We start from the raw sequence: 25443 nt of genomic DNA, 5'->3' as shown, positions 1-25443 counted from the left end.
CACACACACACACAAACACACACACACTCTCTCTCACGCACACACACACACACACACACACACACACACACACGCACACACACACAGAGTACAATTTATAAATACTTTCCAATGCTATCCTCATCTAATTCTATTTTGGCAAAATTTTCCTAAGGATTTCTATTCCTTTATGGTATATCCTGATTTACTTTGACATGATTTTCAATTACATTTTAAAATGCTTTTCCATTTTTTTTTTACTTTCTCATACAATGTGGGAGCCCAGAACTGACTCAGTTTCCCAGATTGAATCTGAAGTCTATTCTGAGTCAATAGAATTCAAGTTTGTTTGCTCCAGGGCTGTGAGAAAGACCTAATTAGCCCACAGAGTCTCCTTGAAGGACTGTGAGAAAGTCCTGACTAGCCCGCAGGAAGGAACACACTGTCTAGCTAGACGCAGGTTGCTGATGCCAGCTGAAGGTACATAGAGATAGAAAATGAAACTGCCTGCTCCTTGATGCAAGGCAGGATAGATAGTGGTTGAATGCCTGTGCTGTGCATTGTTCTACCTCTGTCCTTCAAAATGTGTATAAGCTGGCTGTGAAATAAACTCGGGGCTGTGCGGCACTGACCGGCAGACCTCTCGACTCTTTTCTGTCCTCTTCATTGTCTCTACAATCCACACACCTCTACCCAGCTACCCAGCTGACTGTCAGCAGGCTCTCACAGTACAACATTATTGTATGAGAAAAAATAAATCATTAATATTTTCCTAGAAAATAACTTATCAACATGTAACACTGATGTCTAATAATATACTTTGTGCACTTACATTGCCTTAAAATATACATTGAAAGGATTGGAGATTTAGCTCAGTGGTAGAGCACTTGCCTAGCAAGCAAGCACAAGGCCCTGGGTTCAATCCTCAGCTCCAATATATATATATATATATATATATATATATATATATATATATATATATATATAGTCTATAACTGATGACCAATTAGTAACTTCTTCCTTTAAAAGCCTTTTACTATTATACTTCTGAAATTTCTCAAAAAAGAATGTTATAAGCCAACAGTTTCTTACCCTGTGGGTCATGACTATCAGAAAACACATTTCTGACGGTCTCAGGAACCCCCAACCATAAATTTATTTTCATTGTTACTGAGTAGTGTCTCAGTTTCTAAGACTACTGGAAATATTCACTTTCCAATTGTGGCAACCCACAGGTTGGGAACCACTGTTATAAGCTGTGAACACCAGATAAACTTCTCATATCCATTACATACGTAAGACTCCTCCACAGTACAAATTCTCTGAGGTGTAGCAAATTGTGAACTCCACATTTTTCACATTTAATTGGGTCTTATTCCAGTACACATTTTCAGTTTTGAACCCCAAATAGTCCTTCCACATTCTTTGGATTTAGTTTCTTTCACCAATATGGATTTTCTGATGATTAAATTCTGATGTTGAGTAAAATGTGATCTCCAAATGTAGGCTTTCCCACATCCCTCAACATCAGGGCTTCCTACTAACATGAAGATTCTAATGTTCAGTACAACATACACCACAAATAAGGGCTTTTCTCTTTTTTATTTAAAATTTTCTTTCATTTTACATACCAACACCTGTTCCCCCCCTCTCCCCTTCTTCTATCCCTCCCCCATCTCCCCCAATCCCACCTCTATCCCCTCCTCATAGGGGGTAAGGCCTCCCTTGGGTAGTCAACACAGGCTGGCATACCAAATTCGGGCAGGACCAAGCCCCTCCCCACTGCATCACAGCTGAGTAAGGCATTGCACCATGGGGAATGGTCTTTAAAAAGCTAGTTTGTGCCCCAGAATAAGTCCTGGTCCCTTTGCTAAGGGGACTCATAAACACATCAAGCCACACAATTGTCATCCACATTCAGAGTGCCTAGTGCAGTCCCATGCAGACTCCCCAGCTGTCAATCCATAAGGGCTTTTCTATATTCTTCGCACTAGTCCCATTTCACACCTGTATGAATTTTCTGATGCGTCAGCATTGATGAAAAACTTGACCACACTCTGAACATTCATAAGGGTTTTACCTGTTGTGGGATATTTGTACACTGTGAAGATGTATTGCTATGATTGATATAATAAAAAGCTAAATGGCCAGTAGCTAGGCAGGAGGTATAGGTGGGACTTCTAGGCAGAGAGAGAGGAAGGAGGACATTCTAGGCACACATGACATGCCAGGAGACAGGGAGAGGAAACAGGGGGTGCAAGATGAAAGAAAGGTAAAAAGCCCCATGGTAAAACATAGATTAATAAAAGCAGGTTCATTTAAGTTAGAAGAGCTAGTGGGAAAAGCCTAAGCTAAGGCCAAGCTTTCATAATTAACAGTAAGTCTCTATGTCATTATTTGGGAGCTGGCTGGTGGGACAGAAAAAGACTTGTTACGTTCACCAGTGTGGATTCTCTGATATTTGGTAAGATGTGATTTTTGAATAAAGGCGTTTCCACGTTCCTTACATTTAAAAGGTTTCTCTCCAGCCTGATTTCTGTTATGAAAATGAGTTTGAAACATGAACTTGAGTTTTCTTATGACGAGTGAGATTTGAATGCCGATTAAAACCCTTGCCACATTCTTTACATTCATATATTATTTTGCCAGCATTAACTACATAATGAATATTCTGATGCTGAGTCAGGTTTGAGCTGCGATTAAAACCTTTTCCACAAACCTCACATACGTAAGCTTTTTCTCCAGTGTGAATTTTTTGATGTGAAGTAAGATGTGATCGCTGAGTGAAGGCTTTTCCACAGTCGTCACATGCATACGGCCTCTCACCAGTATGAACTCTGTGATGTTGAGCTAAGTTTGACTTCAAAGTAAATGATTTTCCACATTCCTTACATTCATAAGATTTCTCACCAGTATGAATTTGTCTATGTAAACTAAGTTGTGAAGGAAATCTAAAAGATTTTCCACATCTCTTATATCTAAAAGGTTTCTCTCCAGCCTGATTTCTGTTATGACTAGTAAGAGCTGATCTAGCATGAATTTTCTTATGGCGAGTGAGATTTGAATGCCTATTAAAACCCTTGCCACATTCTATACATTCATATATTTTCTTGCCAGCACTAATCACATGATAATGAATGTTCTGATGCTTAGTCAGGCTTGAGCCACGATTAAAAGCCTTACCACAGACTCCACATACATAAGCTTTTTCTCCAGTGTGAATTTTCTGATGTGAAATAAGATGTGATCGCTGAGTGAAGGCCTTTCCACAGTCATCACATGCATATGGCCTCTCACCAGTATGAATTCTGTGATGTCGGGTTAAGTTTGACTTCAAAGTAAAGGATTTTCCACATTCCTTACATTCATAAGATTTCTCACCAGTATGGATTCCCTGAAGGCCAAATATTCTTGAATGCAAACTGAATGGCTCTCTAGATTCCTTCCGTTGATGAGTTTTCTTACCACAGAGAACTTGCTGAAAGTGAGTGAGTTCTGAATAAGGAAGAAAGGATTTCCCACAGTCCTTATCTTCATGGAATTTGTTACCAGGGTGAGTTAACTGAGGATGAATATGGTCTGATCCAAAACTGAGGGCTTTTTCACATTTAAATTCATTTGCTTTCTCTCCTGTATTAAGTCTCTGGTGACTCAAAACTGTATGTTGGTTCACAGTGAGCATTTTTCCACAGGTAAGTGTCAGTTGCTTGAAGTATTCCTGATTTTGATGTGTTTGAAATCGATTTTTGTCTTCCCAATCATCTCCAAAACATAAGTCTTCAAGACTGTGTTTTCTAAAAAATTTCTTCATTTCCCATTGAGATGATTCTTCATATGTGTTAGTGTTTTTCAATAACTTCTTGTTCTGATAACTGAAATCTATGTCTGAAAGATAAGTATGTACTGTTTATCCAAAAAGAGATAAAGCATGCAATATAAAAAACTAAATCTTACAGCATAATGCAAAAGAGATGAATGGCTTTAAAATGGAAAAATTATGAATATGAAAAAGGAACAAAGAATAAATATAAATTTAAAAGAGCCAATAAAAGCCGGGCCAGGTGAGAAAAGCATAAGTTTTTCTTTGACTACATTCATCTAAGGAATCAAAGAAAAAAAAAATGACTGACCAGGGAACTGATTAATAACAGAAAACGAATTCTAGGTTGTTTCACTCATTATGCTCTAATCAAGTCAGCAAACTAACAACAATTCTGGAATGAATACATGACAAAAAAGGGAATGATAGGCTTAGGATGTAATAAATGATATTACACAAACCAGGGTTCAGTAGTCATGAATGGAATAATCTAATTATATAATAACAGTATAACACACTACACTGTCTGATCCTTTCATCTCTACTGAAATGACTACAAACATGACTTCACATGACTTTCTGTACAAACTTAAGAAAAAAAACACCTAGGTGAGTTTAGTGAAGAACAATTTTAGAGATTGTCATACTTCATTGTTCCATTTCCTTTGCATATGAAGTATTTCACCGATTTATTTCTTTGACTATGCATAGCAGTGTCAGGTTTTCCTCACATGATCTTTTTTTTTCTTGATTTTTTTTTCTTACTTTTTTTCTATAAAAGTATGTAAACACAGTATGCTTATGACACTGAGTCTTTCCACAGATCTTTTTCCCTTCTGAGGCAAACAAACAAACAAAAAAGCCGCACAAAAATAAGATATTTTCATAGTGTACATAAGGTCCTGTCTTCAATACTCAGTACCTCCAAAAGGAAAAAAAACCATAATGGGGCTGTAGCCCACTGGCAGCCCTCTTAGTGTGAAGTCCACTACACAGAAGTTTAAGATTGTGCTCTAGGGGATAATAAAGAGTTTCATAACACATAAGATAAAATAAAATAAAATAAAGGAATAAGTCCACTAAATAGAGGAAACACAAGCAAGGAGAAAGCAGATTTAAAAAAATTAACAAGGGGGCTTGACCAGTGATTAAGAGCACTGGCTGCTCTTGGAGAGGACATGGGTTTTGTTTCCAGAACCTACATGGTAGCTCATGATCATTGGCAATACCAGTTCCAAGGGATCTGACATCCTCTTCTGGTCTTCTCAGACACTGCATCCATGTGGTAGACATACACAAAGGCATCATACACACAAAGTTTTAAAAATTTTAAAAATTCACAAGGAAGTGGGTAAAATGGGGGGGCTCATAATTTGTAAGATAATGAAGGTTATAAATGTCTGAATGAAAATTATAGAAAGCAAGAGGAAGAACTTGATCCCAACCATCCACAAAATGGTGATCAATGGAGAGGAAGAACAGCATTTGCCTCTCTGTAATGTGAAGGACAAGTAAGAGCACATAAATGGAATGGTAGTGTGCTATGAGCCACAGGAATATGTAGTAAAAATTCAGCTGACTATAGTAAAGCTATACCTGGAAGAATCAAGGAATTCTTCCAAAGGAAAAGCCAAATCTCAAGGAGTATTTGGTGTTATTCAGCTTTTAATAGATCAGCTGTTTCCTGCTATGAATTTCATGTGCGCTCTCATAGCTTCCCCCAAGAACTTCTAAGGTATTTAGATACAGTCATATATGCAAGGTTTCCTGCCTCTGAGACTTCTGCTTTTCTTTTTTAGCATTAAACCTTTAGCTAACATCCAAGGACAAAGCATTTCAGACCAACTTCTGGTCACCTGAATTAAGGTAAACACCCATATGGAGGCACTGCCTGTCTCCTCGGCCAGGTAGACATTAGGTACAGAGCTTTGTTTCTTGTGCAAATTAAGCTCAGACCCTCCTTTCTTATACAGCCTTAGTGGTATTTATATTAACATTATAGACACCTAAAAATTTACCTAATCACTTTTAAGAATATAGTTTGAGCACATAAATTCCCTTTTTCTGATATATTAACTGACTTTAGCTCTTAGTTGACCTCCTCCCTTAACCACTCCCAATTTGGGTTGTAAAAGAAAACCTGATGGTCACTGCCTGAGGAAAACTCTTATCTGCCTTTATGACCCTGTAAGAATTCAAGCCTGGTGACCTTGCCTTAGCCAGAGCATTGCTATTACATGGGTATATAACTGCAAACCTCAGAGACTGGGGGACTAGATTGGAGAAGTGGATGGAGAACTAGAAGGTCAAAAGGTAGATGAGGAAGAGGGTGATGGGGAAGAACTAAGTGGGTAAGAATGAGAAGTGAAAGACCTAGATGGGGCAGAACTAAGATGAAGGAATTAAGATAGCATTTAGAGGGAACAGTAGAAAAATGTAGAGAGAATCAGGCAAGAAAGAAGCTAAGTATGAGAGTATAAAAGAAGCTGTGTAAAGAGAAAACTAACTCAGAAGAATAAAGTGTATGGACTAAAGAGTTTCATGTGTGTAGATTTATTAGTCAACCCCTCGGATTAATCTGTTGCTGGTAGCTTCTGTTCTAGAACTCTGGGTGATGGCTATCGAGGGGCTGGACCCCAATAGCTTCCATTAGTAGTGGGAGTGAAAAGAAAGTTAATCTGGAAAGGTTTTGCCCTTGACAACTGTGTCAAGCCTTTGGCCAGTGAAAAGCTATTTCAATGGTATTCTTGCCCATGAAGAAGCTAGACTATTGTGTTGGCTCATTCTATGTCCACTTGACATAAGTCAGAGTTATCTGAATAGAAGGAACCTAAACTGAGAAAATGCCTCCATAAGATCCAGCTGTAAGGCTCTTTCTCAGTTAGTGACCAATGGGGAAGGGCCTAACCCACTGTGGGTGGTACCTGGTGGTCCTGGATTCTATAAGAAAGCAGGCTGAGCAAGACACAAGGAGCAAGATAGTAAGCCGCAACCCCCATGGCCTCTGCATCAGCTCCTGCTTGAGTTCCTGTTCTGACTTCCTCTAATGATGGACTATGATCTAGAAATATAAGCCAAATAAACCCTTTCCTTCCGAGCCTTCTTTTTGGTCACGGTGTTTAACCGCATCTATAGAAATCCTGACTAGGACAGCTATCATCTATACTGATGACTGTCCCATTCTACCTTAGCCCTCACTCACCTGGATAAAGTCCTCTTGTCTCATCCATCAAAATCATCCTTGGGTCTTTTCTTTTTTCTAATAAGGAGAACAGGTGTGGCAGATGAACACAGAATCCTGCCCAGAGATTTTTGAAAAAGGAAATGAGCACATGGGTAAGAATTCCACAATTATCATCTGATCCCTTGGTTATTAAGAGACAATAGGAACAAGAAAAAGCCAAAAAGCATTTCTGAGGGAGGAGGAAGATGAAGGATCCCAGTGATAGTGACTATTTCCAATCTTATAAATTATAAACCATTTTCACACAAATTCCTCCACACCCTTGAGAAAGAACCCCTAATAATGCAGGACTTTCTAGGGCTGAGTTCTGACTCACCCACTGAGATGAGGTGGCTATAGGTCTCCATCATCACATCTGTGTATAAAGTCTTCTGTTCTATATTCAGGCACTCCCACTCTTCCTCAGAGAAGTCTATAGCCACATCTCTGAATGTTACCAGCTCCTTAAAGGACACACCAAATATCAGAGGTGAATTTATAGAAACTGTTTAGATGGAAGGGGAAACTATGAAAAAGCAGTGGCCAGAAAAGATAATGACTGTCTAGAGTTGGTAGTCTGGAGTATGGCAGGAAGAGATATGGAAATAAATGTAACTAACAAAGCTAAGTGCCTGTAGGCATTTAAGATCTCCAACTGCTGCTGGGGCTTGTTGGCATGCACCTATAATCCCCAGCACTGGAGGCAGAGGAAAGCAGAGCTCTGTGATTTCCAGGCCTAGGGAGTCCACATAGTCAGTTCAGGCCAGACAGGGCTACATGGTGAAACCCCTGTCTCAAAAAAGAAGAGGAAAGAAAAGAAAAAAAATGAGTATGGTAGCCCCAAATAAAATAAGGCCATAGGGCATCTACTGACATTGTTCAGACAGCTGAGAATCAATAGCAGCAGATTATTACCTGAGAAAAAAATTGAGGTGTTTTACTTTTTTTTTTCTTTCTTTTTTTTGAGTAAGTTACTACTAGTTGGATTTTCTAATCCTTTAGTAATTTAAACCCTTAGACAATTTAAACAATTCAACTGCCAGGGAAGCAGGAAGCAGATAGGCTGACTGCAGATCTTTACCCCTCCCTCTGCTCCTCCAAATCCAATCCCTCAGTCTCATCCCCAGCTCTACGGCAAAACACCTGCTGCAGCCTCCTTCCTCCCCCACCCCTCCCTCATCCCTAGTGGATCTCAAAGGCCTTCCCCTCCTAACCTCTCTTCCCCAGCTTGTTGCTTTATTCCAGCCCCCAACTCCAGCAGGCACTCCCTGCAGACCCACAGGCCACTCTGGCCAGGGTGGCACGTAGGTTAACTGCATATCCTCACATCTGCTACTCCTCCAAATCCAAACCCCCAGCCTCATGTCTAGCTCTGTAGCAGACTTTCCGCTGCAGCCTCTCCTCACTCTCTGCCCCCATTCCCAGGGGACTAACTAATAAGATCCTGACAGAACACCCTGTTTTCCACCCTCCTATGGATCCCCCTCTCAACACCCCAACAGCCTGTGTCCATTCCTAGGTGTCAGCTTCCAATACCCAGAAATATATTTTACCTAGAACCCCCAGTATTCACACATATCAGGACCTCCAAAGAATTTCCTACTAGACAGCATACAGCCACCACACTCTCCTAAGAACCAAAGAGGAAACGGAAACTGAGGAACAAAACTCCACTCAACAAAGACAAGACCAATATCAGCACCTAGAATTATAATCTTCCCAATTCCAGATGCCAAGACTCCAGTGTAAAACCACAATCAGTAAAAGCAAGGTCAATGTCTCCACCAGAGCCCAGCAACCCTCCCACAGCAGGCCCTGAATATTCCAACATAGCTGAAACACAGGAAAAAGACCTTAAAACAGTCTATATGAATATGACGGAGGTCCTTAAAGAGGGAAATTAATAAATCACTTCAAGAAATCTAACACAAGCAATGGGAGAAAATTAATAAAATTGTTAAGACCTGAAGGTAGAAATAGAATTAATAAATAAAACCCAAACTGAAGGAAATATGGAAATGAAAAATTTAAGAACTCAAACAGGAACCACAGAGGTAAGCTTCACCAACAGAATATGAGGTGGAAGAAAGCATATCAGGCATTGAAGACAGGATAGAAGAAATGGGTACATTGATCAAAGAAAATGTTAAATGTAAAATACTCCTGGCATACAACATGAAGGAAATCTGGGCAGTATAAAAGACCAAATCTAAGAATAGGAATAGATGAAGAAAAAACTCAGGTCAAAAGCACAGAAAATATTTTCAACAAAATCATACAAGAAAAATCCCCTAACCTAAAGTAGGAGATGTCTATTAAAGTACAAGAAGCATACAGAACACCAAATAGACTGCACCAGAAAAGAAAATCCCCTTGGTACAAAATGATCAAAACACTAAATGTACAGAACCAAGAAAGAACAGTAAAAGCTGCAAGGGAAAAAGACCAAGAAACCTATTGTGGAAGAATCTTTTTGTATACTGTGAAGATGTGTCACTCTGATTGGTTTAATAAAAAGCTGAATGGCCAATAGCTAGGCAGGATTTCCAGGCACAGGGGATGCTGGGAAGAAGAAGGAGAGACACCAGGAGACTTGGAGGAAGCAGCATGGGTATTTACACAGTAAAGGTAACCACATCATGTAAAATAAATAGATGAAGAGATATGGGTTAACTTAAGGTATAAGAGCTAGTTAGAAAGAATCCTAAGTTGTCAGCTGAACTTTCATAATTATTAAGTCTCTGAATCATTATTGGAGAGCCAATGGTCCCAATGAAAAAGTCCAACTACAGAAACCTATTAGAATTACACCTGACTTCTCAATGGAGACTCTAAAAGTCAGAAAGGCCTGGACAGATGTGCTGCAGTCAATGCCACACAGCCCTGAGTTTATTTCACAGCCAGCTTATATATATTTTGAAGGACAGAGGTAGAACAATGCACAGCGCAGGCATTCAACCGCTATCTATCCTGCCTTGCGCCAAGGAGCAGGCAGTTTCATTTTCTATCTCAATGTACCTGTGGCTGGCATCAGTAGCCTGCGTCTAGATAATGTGTTCCTTCCTGTGGGTTAATCAGTACTTTCTCACAGCCCTTTAAGGAGACTATGCAGGCTAATCAGGACTTTCTCACAGCCCTGGAGCAAGCAAGCTTGAATTCTATTGACTCAAAATAGACTTCAGATTCAGATGAAAAACTGAGTCAGTTGTTGGCTCCCACACTGGTGTAGCCATTAAAGTATCTGACAAAATAGATTTCATACCAAAACTAATCAGAAGAGACAGGGAGGGACATTACATACTCATCAAAAAGAAAACTCCCCCAAAAGAACATTGCAATTTTTAACATCTAGGCACTAAACTCAAGGCTTAAAAGCAACATGACTACAGCTTAAATCACATATTGACCCTTACACATAGATGGTGGGAGATTTCAATAACCTACTCTTGCCAATGTACAGATCATCCAGACAAAAAAATATGCAGAGGAATGTTGGAACAATCTGACATTATAAACCAAATGGACCTAACAGATATTTACAGAACATTTCACCCAAACACAAAAGAATACACCTTCTTAACACCTCACAGAACTTTCTCCAAAATTGACCATATATTCAGACACAAAGAAGGTCTCAACTCAACATGTACAAGAAAATTGAAATACCAGACTGCATCCTACCTGTCCACCATAGATTAAAGTTGGATATCAACAACAACAGAAACAATAGAAAGCTTACAAACTCATGGAAACTGAACTCTCTACTGAATGAAAAATGGATCAAGGCAGAAATTAAGAAAGATTTTCATGGTGTCCCAAATTTCTTGGACGTTTTGTGTTACGACTTTTTTGGCTTTAGTGTTTTCTTTGACTGACGAATCTGTTTTCTCTATTGTGTCTTCAGTGTCAAAGATTCTCTGTTCCATCTCTTGCATTCGGTTGGTTATGCTTGCATCTGTAGTTCCTGTTCGTTTAGTCAGGATTTCTATTTCCAGCATTCCCTCAGTTTGTGTCTTCTTTATTGTCTCAATTTCAATTTTCAAATCTTGAATTGTTTTCTTCATCTGTTTAATTATTTTTTCTTGGCTTTCTTTGATTTCTTCTAATTTTTTGTTTTTTCTTCTATTTCTTTAAGGGAATTTTTTTATTTCCTCTTTAAGGGAGTTTTTTTATTTCTTCTTTAAGGGCCTCTATCATCTTCTTAAAGTCACTTTTAGGATTGATTTCTTCTGCTTCTGCCTTGGTATGTTCAGGTCTTGCAGGTGTAGAATCACTAGGTTCTGATGTTGTCATATAGGTCTGTATGTTGTTGCCTATATTTTTGCACTGGCATCTACTCATCTCTTCCTCCGCTTGGTGCAGGTGGTGTCTGTGTCTGAAGGTGCCTCTCTTGTTCTAACTGATAGTCATGGTCCACTAGAAGTTCTTGGTCGAATCTGTACTGATGGGCTCTGTTTCTCCAGGAGCAGCTTAGTCCAATCAGTGTTAGTGGGTTCTGTCTCAGGGAGCAGTTGTTCCCAGTTGGTGTAGGGTGTGCTTATGGCTCCAGTGGTTGTTGGGTTCACAGGGGCTGGGTTTTTTTGGTGAGGGAGCAGGGAAAGGTAGCTGCCTGGTCTCTGGAGCTCCGGTGACTGGGGCCTAGAGGCTAGAGACCTGGTCTGCTGGTCCGGAGATGGGGCCTTACCTGTTCCCAGTCGGTGTACGGTGGGCTTATGATTCTGGTGATCTGGTTCGGTGGCTGGACGGCTCCTTCTCTTGCGTTCTCAGGTCGAGGTTTGCTCGATTGCCAACTCCTCAGCTGATCTTGTTTCCTCAGACTGAAGGCTGCTGGCTTCTGAAACTCCTCCCAAATGGATCTTAGCTGAACAGGTTGATCAGTAGGGTACTAACACCTCCAAGTTGTTGGGGTTCGCAGGATTGGCAGCTGGGCCCCAGGTTGGACTTGGGCAGAATGTTCAGGTCCTTTCTGGTTGTGTCCCATGGAGACGGCTCCTTCCCTGAGTGCTGGGATTAAACGCGTCCCTGCTCCAAGCTCTTAATCTCCATGCTCTCGCCAACTCCTCAGCCTGAAAGAGCTCTCTGTATGATGATTTTTAAAGTGTTTTGCAACAAGGTTTCTCTGTGTAACCCTGGCTGTCCTGGAACTCACTCTGTATGCATTTATTTATTTATTTACTATGTTTTCCATTACTTTTTTGTTTGTTTGTTTTTCTTTTTCGAGACAGACAGGGTTTCTCTGTGTAGTTTTGGTGCCTGTCCTGGATCTTGCTCTAAGAAAGATTTTCTAGAATTGAATGAAAATGAGCTGGACTGGAGAGATGGCTTAGAGGTTAAGAGCACTGGCTGCTCTTCCAGAGGTCCTGAGTTCAATTCCCAGCAACCACATGGTGGCTCACAACCATTATAAGGAGATCTGGTGCCCTCTTCTGGCATGCAGGTATATATGCAAACAGAACACTGTATACATAATAAATAAATAAATCTTTAAAAAAAAAAAAAAAGAAAAGAAAATGAACCAGTAGTAGTGGCTCATGCCTATAATCCTAGTACTTGGAAGGTAGAGACAGGCAGATCTCTGTGAATTCAAGACCAGGCTGATCTACAGAGCAAAATCCAGGAAAGCCAGGGCTACCCAGAGAAACCCTGTCTTGAAAAACCAAATCAAAAAAGAAAAGAAAAGAAAGGAAGGAAGGAAAGAAGGAAGGAAGGAAGGAAGGAAGGAAGGAAGGAAGGAAGGAAGGAAGGAAGGAAGAAAATGAATACACATCATCTCCAAACTTATGGAGGCAGGTAAGAGGCAAGTTCACAGCACTAAGTACCTGAATTTAAAAAAAAAAGAGGGTTGGGGATTTAATTCAGTGGTAGAGCACTTGCCTAGCAAGCAAGTTTGGTCCTCAGCTCCAGAAGAAGGAGGAGGAGGAGGAGGAGGAGGAGGAGGAGGAGGAGGAGGAGGAGGAGGAGGAGGAGGAGAAGGAGAAGGAGAAGGAGAAGGAGAAGGAGAAGGAGAAGGAGAAGGAGAAGGAGAAGGAGAAGGAGAAGGAGAAGGAGAAGGAGAAGGAGAAGGAGAAGGAGAAGGAGAAGGAGAAGGAGAAGGAGAAGGAGAAGGAGAAGGAGAAGGAGAAGGAGAAGGAGAAGGAGAAGGAGAAGGAGAAGGAGAAGGAGAAGGAGAAGGAGAAGGAGAAGGAGAAGGAGAAGGAGAAGGAGAAGGAGAAGGAGAAGGAGAAGGAGAAGGAGAAGGAGAAGGAGAAGGAGAAGAAGAAGAAGAAGAAGAAGAAGAAGAAGAAGAAGAAGAAGAAGAAGAAGAAGAAGGAGTTCTCATACTAGCAACTTAGCAGCATACCTGAAAGTTCTAGAACAAAAAGATATCACTCTAAAAAGGAATAAACTGGAAGAAATAATCAAATTCAAGACAGAAATCAATAAAATAGGAAAAAATACAAAGAATTAATGAAACAAAGAGTTGGTTTTTTGAGAAAATCAATTTGACAAACCCATATCAAAAATAACTAAAAGGCACATAGAGAATATCCAAATGAACAAAATTAGAAATGAAAAGAGGAGTTGGGTGGTGGTAGCCCATGCCCTGAATCCCAGCACTCAGGAGGCAGAGAGGCAGGTGAATCTCTGTGAATTCCAGGACAGCCTGGTCTACAGAGTGAGTTCCAGGACAGCTAGAGATATTCCACCAAGAAACCTTGTCTCAAAAAACAAAAAGAAAAGAAAAAGAAAGAAAGGAAAAGAGGGACATAACAACACACCCTGAAGAAATCCAGAGAACTAGGGACGTACTTTAAACACCTGTACTCTGTCAAATTGGAAAAATCTACTGAAATGGATAATCTTCTCGATACATACCACTTACCAAACTTAAATTAAGATTAGATAATCAATTTAAACAGACCTACAATTCTTAGTGAAATAGAAGCAGTTATTAAAAGTCTCTCAACAGAAAAAGAGCACAGGGCCAGATGGTTTTAGTGTAGAATTCTACTAGACTTTCAAAGAAGAATTAGTGCCAATACTCCTCAAATTATTCCACAAAATAGAAACAGAAGGAACATTGCCCAAATCATTTCACAAGGCCACATTTATCCTGGTACCCAAACCACATAAGACCCACAAAGAAAGAGAATTACATATCAATTTCCCTTATGAATACAAATGCAAAAATTCTCAATAAATTATTTGCAAGCCAAATCCAATAACATATCAAAAAGATCAGATACCATGATCAAACAGGTTTCATTTCAGAGATGCAGTAATGGTTCAACATATGAAAATCTGCCAATGTAATCTATCATATAAACAAACTGAAAGACAAAAACCACATGATCATCTTATTAGATGCAGAAAAGGCCTTTGACAAAATCCAACATCCCTTCATGATAAAAGTCCTGAAGAGATTAAAGATACAAGGAACATTCCTCAACATAATAAAGGCAGTTTACAGCAAGCCCATAGCCAACATCAACTTAAATGGAGAGAAACTCAAAGCAATTCCACTAAAATCAAGAACAAGACAAAGTTGTCCACTCTCTCCATACCTATTTAATATAGTACTTGAAGTCTTAGCTAGAGCAAGGAGGAAACTGAAGATTAAGCAGCTACAAATAAGAAAGGAAGAAGTCAAAGAATCTTTATTTGCAGATGATTTGATAGTATACATAAGTTACCCAAAAGGTTGCACCAAGAAATTTCTGCAACTGATAAACCTTTTCAGCATAGTGGCTGGATACAAAATTAATCCCCCCAAAAAATCAGTAACCAGCTAGCTGGAATAAAGTCTTCAAATTGGCAAAATAAAATGAAATAAAACTAATTGTCATAATTTCTTAGAGATACACTCAACTTGATACTTGGTACTAAATACCCTCCAGTCAGCACACGTTCCATTAACAAGTCACATCTTCTTGGCAAAACACCTAGGACAGAGATGTGACATGTAGAGCAGAGCAAAGCCTTTGCAGGTAAGCTTCCTTTACACCCCAGATGTCAGTCTTTATGTACTCTTGTTTGTTGTGCCTGTTAGAGAGGTAAATGCAACATCCTGATTTCTATGAGCTGAATAATCCATAACTTCTACCAAAGGCATCACAAAGTGAATTCATGCCCCATCCTGTCTTGATGAATTGAAACACCCTATTCTATGAATTAAATGAAAACTTTCTTATGCTGTATTCCCCTTTAACCATACAATTCCACCTTGTGAAGCTACGGTTAGAAATGAAACTCTCTAGCACTCCCTTTATAGAAATGAACTTCTCTGATGCTTTGTCAGTAGACTAGAACACAAATACAATGACTGCCATGTCTGATAGCTATGGAACTCTTGGTTGGAGAAAGGGGAGGCATTTAGACAAAGCACTAGACTGTTTCACAACTATCCCTTCCCAGCATGAAAAGACTCAGGTAAGCACTTTAAGAACAAGTTATAACAGATATTCATATGCTATTATATAAATGGTTATATTTTGGAAGACCATTCCAACTTACTTGGGCCATGACTTAAAATTTCAAGAGTTGACCAATTCTCTTCTGGATTCTTCTGTCAACAAAGTAGAGTCTTGGGAAAGTGGAGCTAGAGGGAAAAATCGTAAGAGGTTAAGTTTTCTTTGAAGCATGGCTTAGTTACTGTTCTACTGCTGTGAATAGACACCATGATCAAGAAAGACCAAGGCAACTCTTAAAAGGAAACACGTAATTGGGGCCTTGCTACAGTTTTAGAGGGTTAGTCCATGATCACCATGGCAGGAAACAGAGAGGCATGGTGCTGGAGCAGCAGCTGAGAACTTTACATCCTAATCTGAAGGCAGCAGGCAGAGAGAGAGAAAGAGACAGAGAAACAGTGACAGACAGACACACAGAGACAGAGAAAGAGCTAGAAAGACACTGGGCTTGGCATGGGCCTTTGAAACCTCAAAGCTTACCTCACCCCCACCCCTGCCGCCATGACACGCCTCTTCCGATAAGACCACACCTTCTAATCCACATTCAAACCACCACAGAGCTTTCAAATGGAAAAATGGGAAGGCCTGTTTTCTTCCTTGGAGGAAGGACATAGGGACTCTGAGGAAATTGTACCCCTTTGCAAAACCAGAGTTACTCAACTATAGAGAGATGATTTGAATTCAATTACTTATACCCAAAACCATGACAAAGGCCCGAATATGGAATAGCACCACTCTTTCCCTAAATGTCCCGTATAACTACCCCATTTCTGAAATAGACACCTAACGGTCACCCCAGGGCTGGTGGAAATCTCTCACCTGGAAGCCCACCCCATCTGCCCCAACTCTCCTGTGTACGACTACAACCAATGCCTCTACCCTTCTCCATGTCCAGCAACGGTCTATGATATCTCTGAGTCATTTTCATTCAGACAATATGACAAGAGCCACACCACAAAACTAAAGACAAGTTTGAAGCCTAAATAAACCCTGAATAGACCCATCAGATATTCCTGAGATGACTGATGAGGTGATAAATAAGAATGGCCCCCCACAGACTCATGTATTTGAATGCTTGGTCCCTGATTGCTAAACTGTTTTGGGAAGGATTAGGAGACGTGGTCTTATTGGAGGAATATACTAGAGGTGTGCTCCTCTCTAGGCCCAGTCTCTCTCTCTGAAACTGTAAGCAAGCCTCCAATTAAATACTTTCTTTTATAAGTTGCACTGGTCATGGTGACTCTTTACAAGCAGTAGGAAAGCAACTAAGACAACAGACATACATTATATGCAGTTTCCACCGGAGGACAAAGAGAACTGTGCACACAGTCTTTGGCTCAGCTGGCCCATAGATTTCCAGGAACATCCAAGCCCCATCATTCTTTCTCTCTTTTCCTTCCTTGTATCATCATCCCTGTAGCATCTTCACTCAGTGTAAATTCTTAGAGAAAGCAAGAATACAGTTCTGACTGTCCATTCCCTCTACAGGATGAAAGCAACAAAAATACTAAGTAGCCGGGCGTTGGTGGCGCACGCCTTTAATCCCAGCACTCGGGAGGCAGAGCCAGGCGGATCTCTGTGAGTTCGAGGCCAGCCTGGGCTACCAAGTGAGCTCCAGGAAAGGCGCAAAGCTACACAGAGAAACCCTGTCTCGAAAAACCCAAAAAAAAAAAAAAAATACTAAGTAAAATTATGTTTGTGTACTTGGTGTAGATGCATACATGTATATTCTACTGAGAAATATGGACAGATTTGAGACTATCTAAAAGTAGGCACAATAGCATTACAATTCTGTGTTCTGTTCCCTAAGAATCATCAATAATGTTTTTATCTGTATTAATCCATATTTGTAATTTTCTGTGAAAGGCAGTAATTATCCTAATTTAAAAGACGAGAAACTGGTCACTGCTTGTCTTAGTTACTTTTCTAATGACTACTTCGTAAAACAAAATGCTGGAACAATCTATGAAAACTTCGTTTACCTGGCAATTGAAAATGCTCATGTAAAGTCCAACCCTGAATATTTTAACAATAGATGGAAACTGAAATTTAATAAAGCAAACCATGGGACTGGAAAGGTGACTTAGGGCTCAGAGCACTGGCTGCTCTTCCAGATGACCCAGGTTCGATTCCCAGCACCCACATGTCTCTGCCGCCAGTTCCGGGGAAGCCAATGCCTATGACTTTATTGGACCCTGAATGCATGTAGTACACATACATAAACGCAGGCAAAATACCCATACACATAAAATAATCAAATGAAAATAAGTTTTAAAAAAATGAAAGTAAACCTCAAAGTGTAGTGAAAGTTTTGAAAGGCTGTATCTATAAAGAATTGAATTCATATGTAAGCTATGAAAATCAAAAAGAGAGGGCCTTTAGGACATGCTAAAAACAACAACAACAACAACAAAAAAAAAAAGTAAAACAAGGTACTGATAGAGACAGAATTACAACTAAAAATTCTCATTAATGCCTAACATGGTGGCGCAAGCCTTTGATCCCAGCACTCGGGAGGCAGAGGCAGGCAGATCTCTGTGAGCTCGAGGCCATCCATCCCGGTCTACAAAGAGTTCCAGGACAGGTAGGGATACACAGAGAAACCCTGCCTCAAAAAAAAAAAAAAAAAAAAAAAAAAAAAGAAACAAACAAACAAAAAAAAACCCCTAAACTAAGGAGCTACCAGTAGCAACACATGCAGCACCGGATATACACTAAAGGGTCCCTCCTCTTCCCCCATCATTAAGGTCACACATTCCTTCCTAGAAAGGTGAGACCCTCCCACTTCCACATCCACCCCCCCACCCCTCACCCCACGCCCACCCCCACCCCCGCCTGCACCCCTTGGGATCAAGACAGACTAAGGTGTGTACTATGAACTGCATATGAACCATCCGCCCGAAACCTCTTCTCTCTTCAGAGGCCCCGCCATGATATTTTCCTGGAGTAGGAATCTCGTATCTGCCTGGAAATGATATTTAGAGACTTCGAATTTCCCACAGCCTCTGCCACCCAGGTGATCCACATCCAGGGGAAGAGACACACCATCACCACGTGCGTAGATCAAAACACACGCTACAGTGTTACCCTCCACCTTCATTAGGCTACCCAGAACCTTGGTGTCTCCCCGCCCTTCCATCCATCTAACCCGAACAGTTTCCCACATGCCTTCCAGAATCCCAGTCTTACCACGGAATCGATCACTTACACCTGCAGGGCTGGGCCCGCGGCTTCCTCTCACCAGACTCCCCAGGCTAGTTTGGTTTCAGACACTCAGGTCTCACATTTGGATTCGCTCTTGGGTTAGGAAGCGCGGTCCTAAAGTGGTCTGCCTCCACAGCTTCCTGCGCCAGCAGCCAGCTTCAGAGCGGCTTCTCAGGGTCTGTTCGGCAATCCCAACCTAGCCTCCACCTCCTGACCTGATCAAACATTTCCCTCGTACCCGAACTACAGTTCCCAGGAGGCCGTGCGACCCTGTACGTCACCAGCTGGATGGCAGTAGCCAAGGAGCCATGAAGGCACCTAGACTGGGTTGTGTGAAGAAAAACTTGTCAATAGTCCCCACAGTAATGTTCAGATTCAATGCACTCTCTATCAGATTTTCAATGGTCTTTGGAGAAATAAAGCCAACATTCACATGCATAGGTAACTGCAGTGGGTTCCATAGAGCCAAAACAATATCGAGAACAAAAACCAAAGCAGGAAGGCTCATACCTTTCAACTTTAAACTTCTTCAGTTTTGTTTTGTTTGTTTTTTCGAGACAGGGTTTCTCTGTGTAGCCCTGGCTGTCCTGGAACTTGCTCTGTAGACCAGGCTGGGCTCGAACTCACAGAGATCTGCCTGCCTCTGCCTCCAGAGTGCTGGGATTAAAGGCATGTATTGCTACTGCCTGGCCCAGTATTCAAAATCTTATGATACTGGCATAATGAGAGATATACGGACCAGTGGAATAAGAAAAGCAAGAATCTAAAAACAAACCCTAAAATCTATGGGTAATTGATGTTCTTTCTTTCTGGTGTTAAAATTTGATTTTTCTGTCTTTTGCCATCTAAAAATTAACCTCCTGGACTACTTTACTATAAAATGCCATAAACAGGGCTGGAGAGATGGCTCAGCAGTTAAGAGTAGTGATTGCTACTCCAGAGGACCTGGGTTCAATTCCCAGCACCCACATGGAACCTCACAGCTGTAACTCCAGTTCCAAGGGATCTGGCACCTTCTCATAGACATACATACAGGCAAAACACTAATGCACACAAAATAAAAATAAAGAAGTCTTTTTTTAATGCCACAAACCACGTTCTAGTCACAGAGGAATCTTCCTTCTCCACTGTTCATTTCTTGTTCATTCAACATTTTAGCATTTCATCTTAAACATGCTGCATCTGGGTTGCTCTCTTTTCTACTTCCTTCAATTTATGTGCAATTTTTATTATTTGGCCTGATTTCTCCTACAAGTATCTATTTAACTACGGAGCAACCCTGAGAATAGGTGTGATTGTTTTACTCATAGTTGTATATGTCACCGATTCATCCTATGAACGGTGAGGTGAGTGCATCCACTACCTTTGCAAACCTACTGCTGGTTTTTAAAAATCAAATCAAGCCACTGTTTAGAACCACTGACACAATCTGTCTTTCTAAACACCTCCCTGCACCTCCAGTGCAGTCCTTCCGTCTCTTTTTCCTAAATTGCCTACTCCTATTTGAGAATTGAATAAGGTATCACTGTTTATAAAAATTAGTATGAGTTAAGCCTGTCATGTCTATTATAAAAGTTTCATTTTGCCTGGAACCCCAAATTGTGAGTGCTTGCCTTTATATTTTCTTTCAGGCTGAATCAAGGTTGAGACCAAGAAATTATTTCTGAGAAAGGATATTTATGGACAAGAATCATCCTGATGAGAGATCATAAAAAGATTTACAAAACACAGTATTAAGAGTTCAAGTTTCAGAGGTGATTGGGAATTTAAAGCCAGTTTGAGAGAAAATAGAGATCTTGGGTAGGACTTTTCAGTTGAATTATATTTACTCCTGAAGACATGCTCATGTTTAGTACCCATAACCAACTAATTCACACCAAGAAACTCCTTGAATGTAAGGAATGTGGAAAGAATTCTAGTTTTGTGTCAGAGAAACTATATGACTGTAAAGAGTGTGGCAAGGCCTTTGAGAATGGTGCAAACCGGAGCAGGCTTTCTTTTGGGCCACGAACCAGCTCCCAAATCATGACACAGAGACTTACTATTAGTTATGGATGCTCAGCCTTATCTTATGACTGTCCTGCTAGCTCTTATAACTTCATTTAACCTGTTCCTCTTCATCTATGTTTTGCCTCAGGGCTTTTTGCCTTTCTTTCATTCTGTATGTCCTACTCTATGTCTTGCTGGCTTGAAGCTGCCTGCCTGGCTAGATCCAATCATTTCCATCTCTTTCTATCTAGTTCTCTTCTCCCTCTCGAGCCTAGATTCCTCCTCCTACTTATTCTCTCTGCCTACCAGCCCCACCTATCCCTCTTCTGACTAGCTATTGACTGTTCAGTTTTTATTAGACCAATCAGGTGCCTTAGGCAGGCAAAGCAGCAGATCTTTTTACATCATTAAACAAATGCAGCATAAAAAATTGTAACACATCTTTGCCTGGTTAAAGTAATATTCCACAACAACAAACCTTGTGTACTACCAAAGTATTCACACTGGTGAGAAAACTTATGGATGTAAGGAATGTAAAAAAGTCTTCTATAATGGCTCAAACTTTACTCACTATCAAAGAATTCATAGTGGTGAGAAACCATATGAATGTAAAGACTGTTGGGAAGCTTTAGTTTTAGATGAGGACTTATTGACACCAGATAATTCACAGTGGTGAAAAGCCTTATGAGTGTAAAAATGTGAAAAGTCTTTTGGTTTTGAGTCAGCTCTTGTTCAGTGTCACAGAATTCACAAAGGTGAAAAACTTTATGAATATACAGATTGTGGGAAAGCCTTTGGCAGTAGTTCAAACCTTACTCAATATCAAAGAATGCACACTGGTGATAAACCTTCTGAGTGTAAAGCATGTGGTATTGTGGGATATTTGTACACTGTGTGAAGATATATTGCTGTGATTGGTTTAATAAAGAGCTGAATGGCTGGCTAATAGCTAGGCAGGAGGTATAGGCAGGACTTCCAGGCAGAGAGAGAGGAAGTAGAGGAGATAACCAAGGTGCAGAGGAGACGCCAATGAGACCTGGAGGGAGTCAGACACACAGAATGAAAGAAAGGTAAAAAGCCACATGGTGAAACATAAGTTCATAAAAGCAGGTTCATTTACATTATAAGAGCTAGTGGTTCAAGCCTAAGCTAAGGCCAAGCTTTCATAATTAATAATACACCTCTGTGTCATTATTTGTGAGCTGGTGGCCCAAAGGAAAGTCTGACTACAGTGTGGGATGGCTTTTAATAGTGGTTCAGTCCTTACTCGGCACCAGAGATTTCATACAGATGAAAAAACTATATATATATATATATATATATATATATATATATATATAATGAATATGTGAAGGCCTTTAGTTTTGGATCTGCCCTTACTCAATATGAGATCTCCACACTGGTCAGAAACCTTATATACTTAAGGAATTCAAGAAGCCTTTTAGTGGTAGCTCAGATATCACTCAACATCAGAGATTCAAGCAGATGAGAAAACCAATGAGTGTAAAGAAAGCAAGAAAGCCTTTAGAAGTGGTTCAAAACTTATTCAACATTAAAGAATGCTCACTAGGGAGAAGCCCTGTGAATGTATGGCTTGTGGAAAGACTTTTATTAGTGGTACTCAACATCAGCAAATTCATACTGGGGAGATATCATATGAATGTAAAGGGTGTTAGAAGTCCTTTGGGAGAAGGTTAAACATTTTTTAGAGATTTATTTATTCTGCTTACAGTGTTCTGTCTGCATGTATGACTGCAGGCCAGAAATGGCACCAGATCTCATTACAATGGCTGTGAGCCACCATGTTTTCTGGAATTGAACTCAAGACCTCTGGAAGAGCAGCCAGTGTTCTTAACCTCTGAGCCATCTCTCCAGCCCCGAAGGTTAAAACTTAATCAACACCAGCTAGGTCAAAGGGCCTTTGAGTGTAAATAATTTAGAAAATCCACTAGTAGGAACTTAATTCTTCATTGGCACAAGACAATACACACTCACTGGAAACATAATAAATGTAAGGAACATGGAACATCTTTGAAGAGGGTGTAGGGTAAAAGAAACCCACCCTGGCCCTGAAACCAGAGCCAGTGAAAGAAACACACTTTGGCCCTGAAACCAGAGCTAAATCTGCCCCTGACCAGCTGAACATGAAACCAACCAATCCCTGAAGAGGAAAACCAATCAGTCCCTGAGCATGAAATCTAGCCAATCTGACCAATTTCTACCCCGAAATCTTCTCCCTGGAAAAACCTGCCCCTAAGAAGCCCTATATAAGTCCCTCTGAATGTTGAGTAGGCAGCTGTCCTCCTCCATCCTGGCATCTGGGATTAACTAAAACTGTGGCTGGAAGTTTTCCTGTGTCCTGCCAGTCCCACAGCCACTCGGTCCCAAGTAAACACATAGAGGCTTATATTAATTACAATCTGTATGGCCTATGGCTCAGGCTTCTTGCTAACTAGCTCTTTTATCTTAAATTAACCTATTTCTATTAATATATATGTTTCCATGTGGCTGTGGCATTATTAATCTGCTGGCATCTGGTTGCTCCTTGGGTGGCAGGCTGGTGTCTCTCCCATCCCAACTTTCTCTTTCATGTATCTCTGCTTGGATTCCCCACTTGCCTTTAAGCTGCCTTGTCATAGGCCAAAGAAGCTTATTTATTACCAATGGGAACAACATATATTCACGGTGTACAAAAAGACATCCCACAGCACTAAAATCCAAAACTAGAGGACATACCTTTAAGGGATTTCTGCTTAATTTGAAGTGGGAAGATCTACTTCTAATCTAGATCTTTGAGGCAGGAAGATATCATGTGATATTTTGTTTGCATTCTGATAAATAAAACTTGCTTGGACTCAGAGGGCAGAGCTAGCCACTAGTTAACCATAAAGGTCTGGAGGTCTGTACAGAGAGGAAACAGGAAGTGATAAGGCAGGGCAGAGACAGGATCTTAGCCCTTTTGGACTGAGGAACAGAAGAGATAGGAAGTCACTAGTGGCTGCTCCCCTACTTCTCTAATCTTTCAGGTTAACCCCAATATCTAACTCCTGGTTTTTATTGATAAGACTAATTAGGTTTACGCATCATCTGGCATGCAACATGGGCTCAAACTTACAACCCTGTGATTAAAAGTCTCTACTGACTGAGATAGTCAGGAGTCACCAGCCAGATGCAAAGGAGCAGGAGATGAACGTGCCATGCTAATAAAGGTGCCACCATGTGGCAAAGCGTAAATAAGGAATATGGGGTAATTTAAAATGTAAGAGCTAGTTAGTAATAAACCTGAGCTATTGGTTGAGCATTTATAATTCATATATGCCTCTGTGTGTTTATTTAGGACTGGACTGTCAGAACAGGAAATGTCTGATTACAGGAAGACACACCTTCAATCCAGATCTATAATCTAGATGTAATCTGGACCATACTTTCTGCTGGAAGCATGTATAAGGACGTGGAAGAAGGAAACTTTTGCTCTTTGCATGCTTGCTTTTACTTTCAATAGCAAATCCACTGACATTAAAGCCTACTTCTTCAGGATTCCAGTGTATACTGAAGACCAGCTGAGCCATTCATCCTTGTGGACTGAGCAACTTCTGGGTTCTTGAACTTTCCATTCATAGCCAGCCATTGTTGGACTAGTTGACCACACACAGCCTGTAAGTCATTCTAATAACCTCCCTGAATAAACATAGAGAGAGATTCATTCTAAAGTTCTGTTACTCTAGAGAACCCTGACTAATACAGATTTTGGTACCAGAATTGGTTCTAGAGCAATAAAAGTGTAAGGGTGAATTTTAGGCTTTCCAGTTTGCCAACACCTACAGTTACCAAAGCTTCTCCAGTTACTGAAGCCATTCTTGGGAGTCTGGAGAGATGGGAGTTATGCATGGCTCAACAACATGGACTTCCACTCCACACCAAGGCTGATCTGGATACAGCATGATCTACACAGTAAGTTCAAAGACAGCCAGAGCTACAAAGTGAGACCCTGTCTAAAAAATATGAAAAATAAAAAGTATATAATTATCTGTAATATCACTAATCATAGTTGCTGGCAAGCTTGGAGAATTCCTTTTAGGATTATTGTGTGCCAGGGCTATTCAGAGAACCCCTATCTTGAAAAGAAAAAAGGGGGTGGGGAGGGCAAATTGTATGTCTTTAGAGGTTATTTTGGCTTTTGTTTTCTTGAACAAAATGTGATTACATATTGTTATTGTTTATTAGTTTTATAAGTATCTGTGGTAGCTGCGTTAGTTGTCAACTTGACTATATCTGGAATTAAATAAGACCCCAAAATGGCTAGGCACACCTGTGAGGGATTTTGCTTAATTAAATCATTTGAAATGGGATGATCCACTTTTAATCTGGTTCTTTGAGGTGGGAAGACATACCTTTAATCCAGCTCTTTTGAGGTGAGAAGATCCACCTCTAATCTGGACCACACTTTCTGCTGGCAGCCTACATAAAAGACATGGAAGAAGGAAGCTTTTCTCCTTGCCTACTTGCTCTTGACCTCAATAGCAAGTCCATTCTTTCACTGGCACTCGCCTTTAATCCCAGAATTTAGGAGGCACAGGCAGACAGATCTCTGAGTTTGAGGCCAGCCTGGTCTACAGAGTAAGTTCCAAGACAGCCAAGGATACACAGAGAAAACCTGTCTTGAAAAACAAAACAAAAAAAAAAAAGAAAGAAAGAAAAAAGAAAAATTTGCCACTATAAACAGTTACCTTAAACTGGGTGGTGGTGGTGGTGGCGGCGGCGGCGGCGGCGGCGGCGGTGGC

The 25443-nt window shown here is 40.5% G+C and overlaps 1 protein-coding gene and 1 non-coding gene across 13 annotated transcripts in view; one reads left to right on the top strand and one right to left on the bottom strand.

Annotated features, from left to right (window-relative positions):
• The window catches only part of LOC102911714 (zinc finger protein 790), a 48514-nt gene that overhangs the window by 20323 nt on the left and 2748 nt on the right, over nucleotides 1–25443 (bottom strand). For 3 of the 12 annotated variants that reach the window (XM_042268422.2, XM_076547965.1, XM_076548121.1), the window contains 5 exons: nucleotides 25054–25120; nucleotides 15516–15600; nucleotides 7360–7486; nucleotides 7002–7097; nucleotides 1079–3864 (listed from right to left, as the gene is read on the bottom strand). In XM_042268422.2, the coding sequence (XP_042124356.1) occupies nucleotides 2519–3864; nucleotides 7002–7097; nucleotides 7360–7486; nucleotides 15516–15524 (1578 nt within the window). In that variant the 5' untranslated portion in view covers nucleotides 15525–15600; nucleotides 25054–25120 and the 3' untranslated portion in view covers nucleotides 1079–2518. Of the gene's footprint in view, nucleotides 1–1078; nucleotides 3865–7001; nucleotides 7098–7359; nucleotides 7487–15515; nucleotides 15601–15949; nucleotides 16723–16752; nucleotides 16952–18374; nucleotides 21928–25053; nucleotides 25121–25443 lie in introns of those variants that run through there. The other 9 variants (XM_076548089.1, XM_076548197.1, XM_076548038.1 and 6 more) reach the window with 6 other exon arrangements.
• On the top strand, nucleotides 838–916 carry Trnaa-agc (transfer RNA alanine (anticodon AGC)). The gene has a single exon. It is a non-coding gene; the product is annotated as a tRNA-Ala (tRNA).

This window comes from Peromyscus maniculatus, chromosome 1 (assembly GCF_049852395.1).
Source record: "Peromyscus maniculatus bairdii isolate BWxNUB_F1_BW_parent chromosome 1, HU_Pman_BW_mat_3.1, whole genome shotgun sequence".
Classification (NCBI taxonomy): Eukaryota; Metazoa; Chordata; class Mammalia; order Rodentia; family Cricetidae; genus Peromyscus; species Peromyscus maniculatus.
This window is presented reverse-complemented; position numbering and strand designations above follow the sequence as displayed.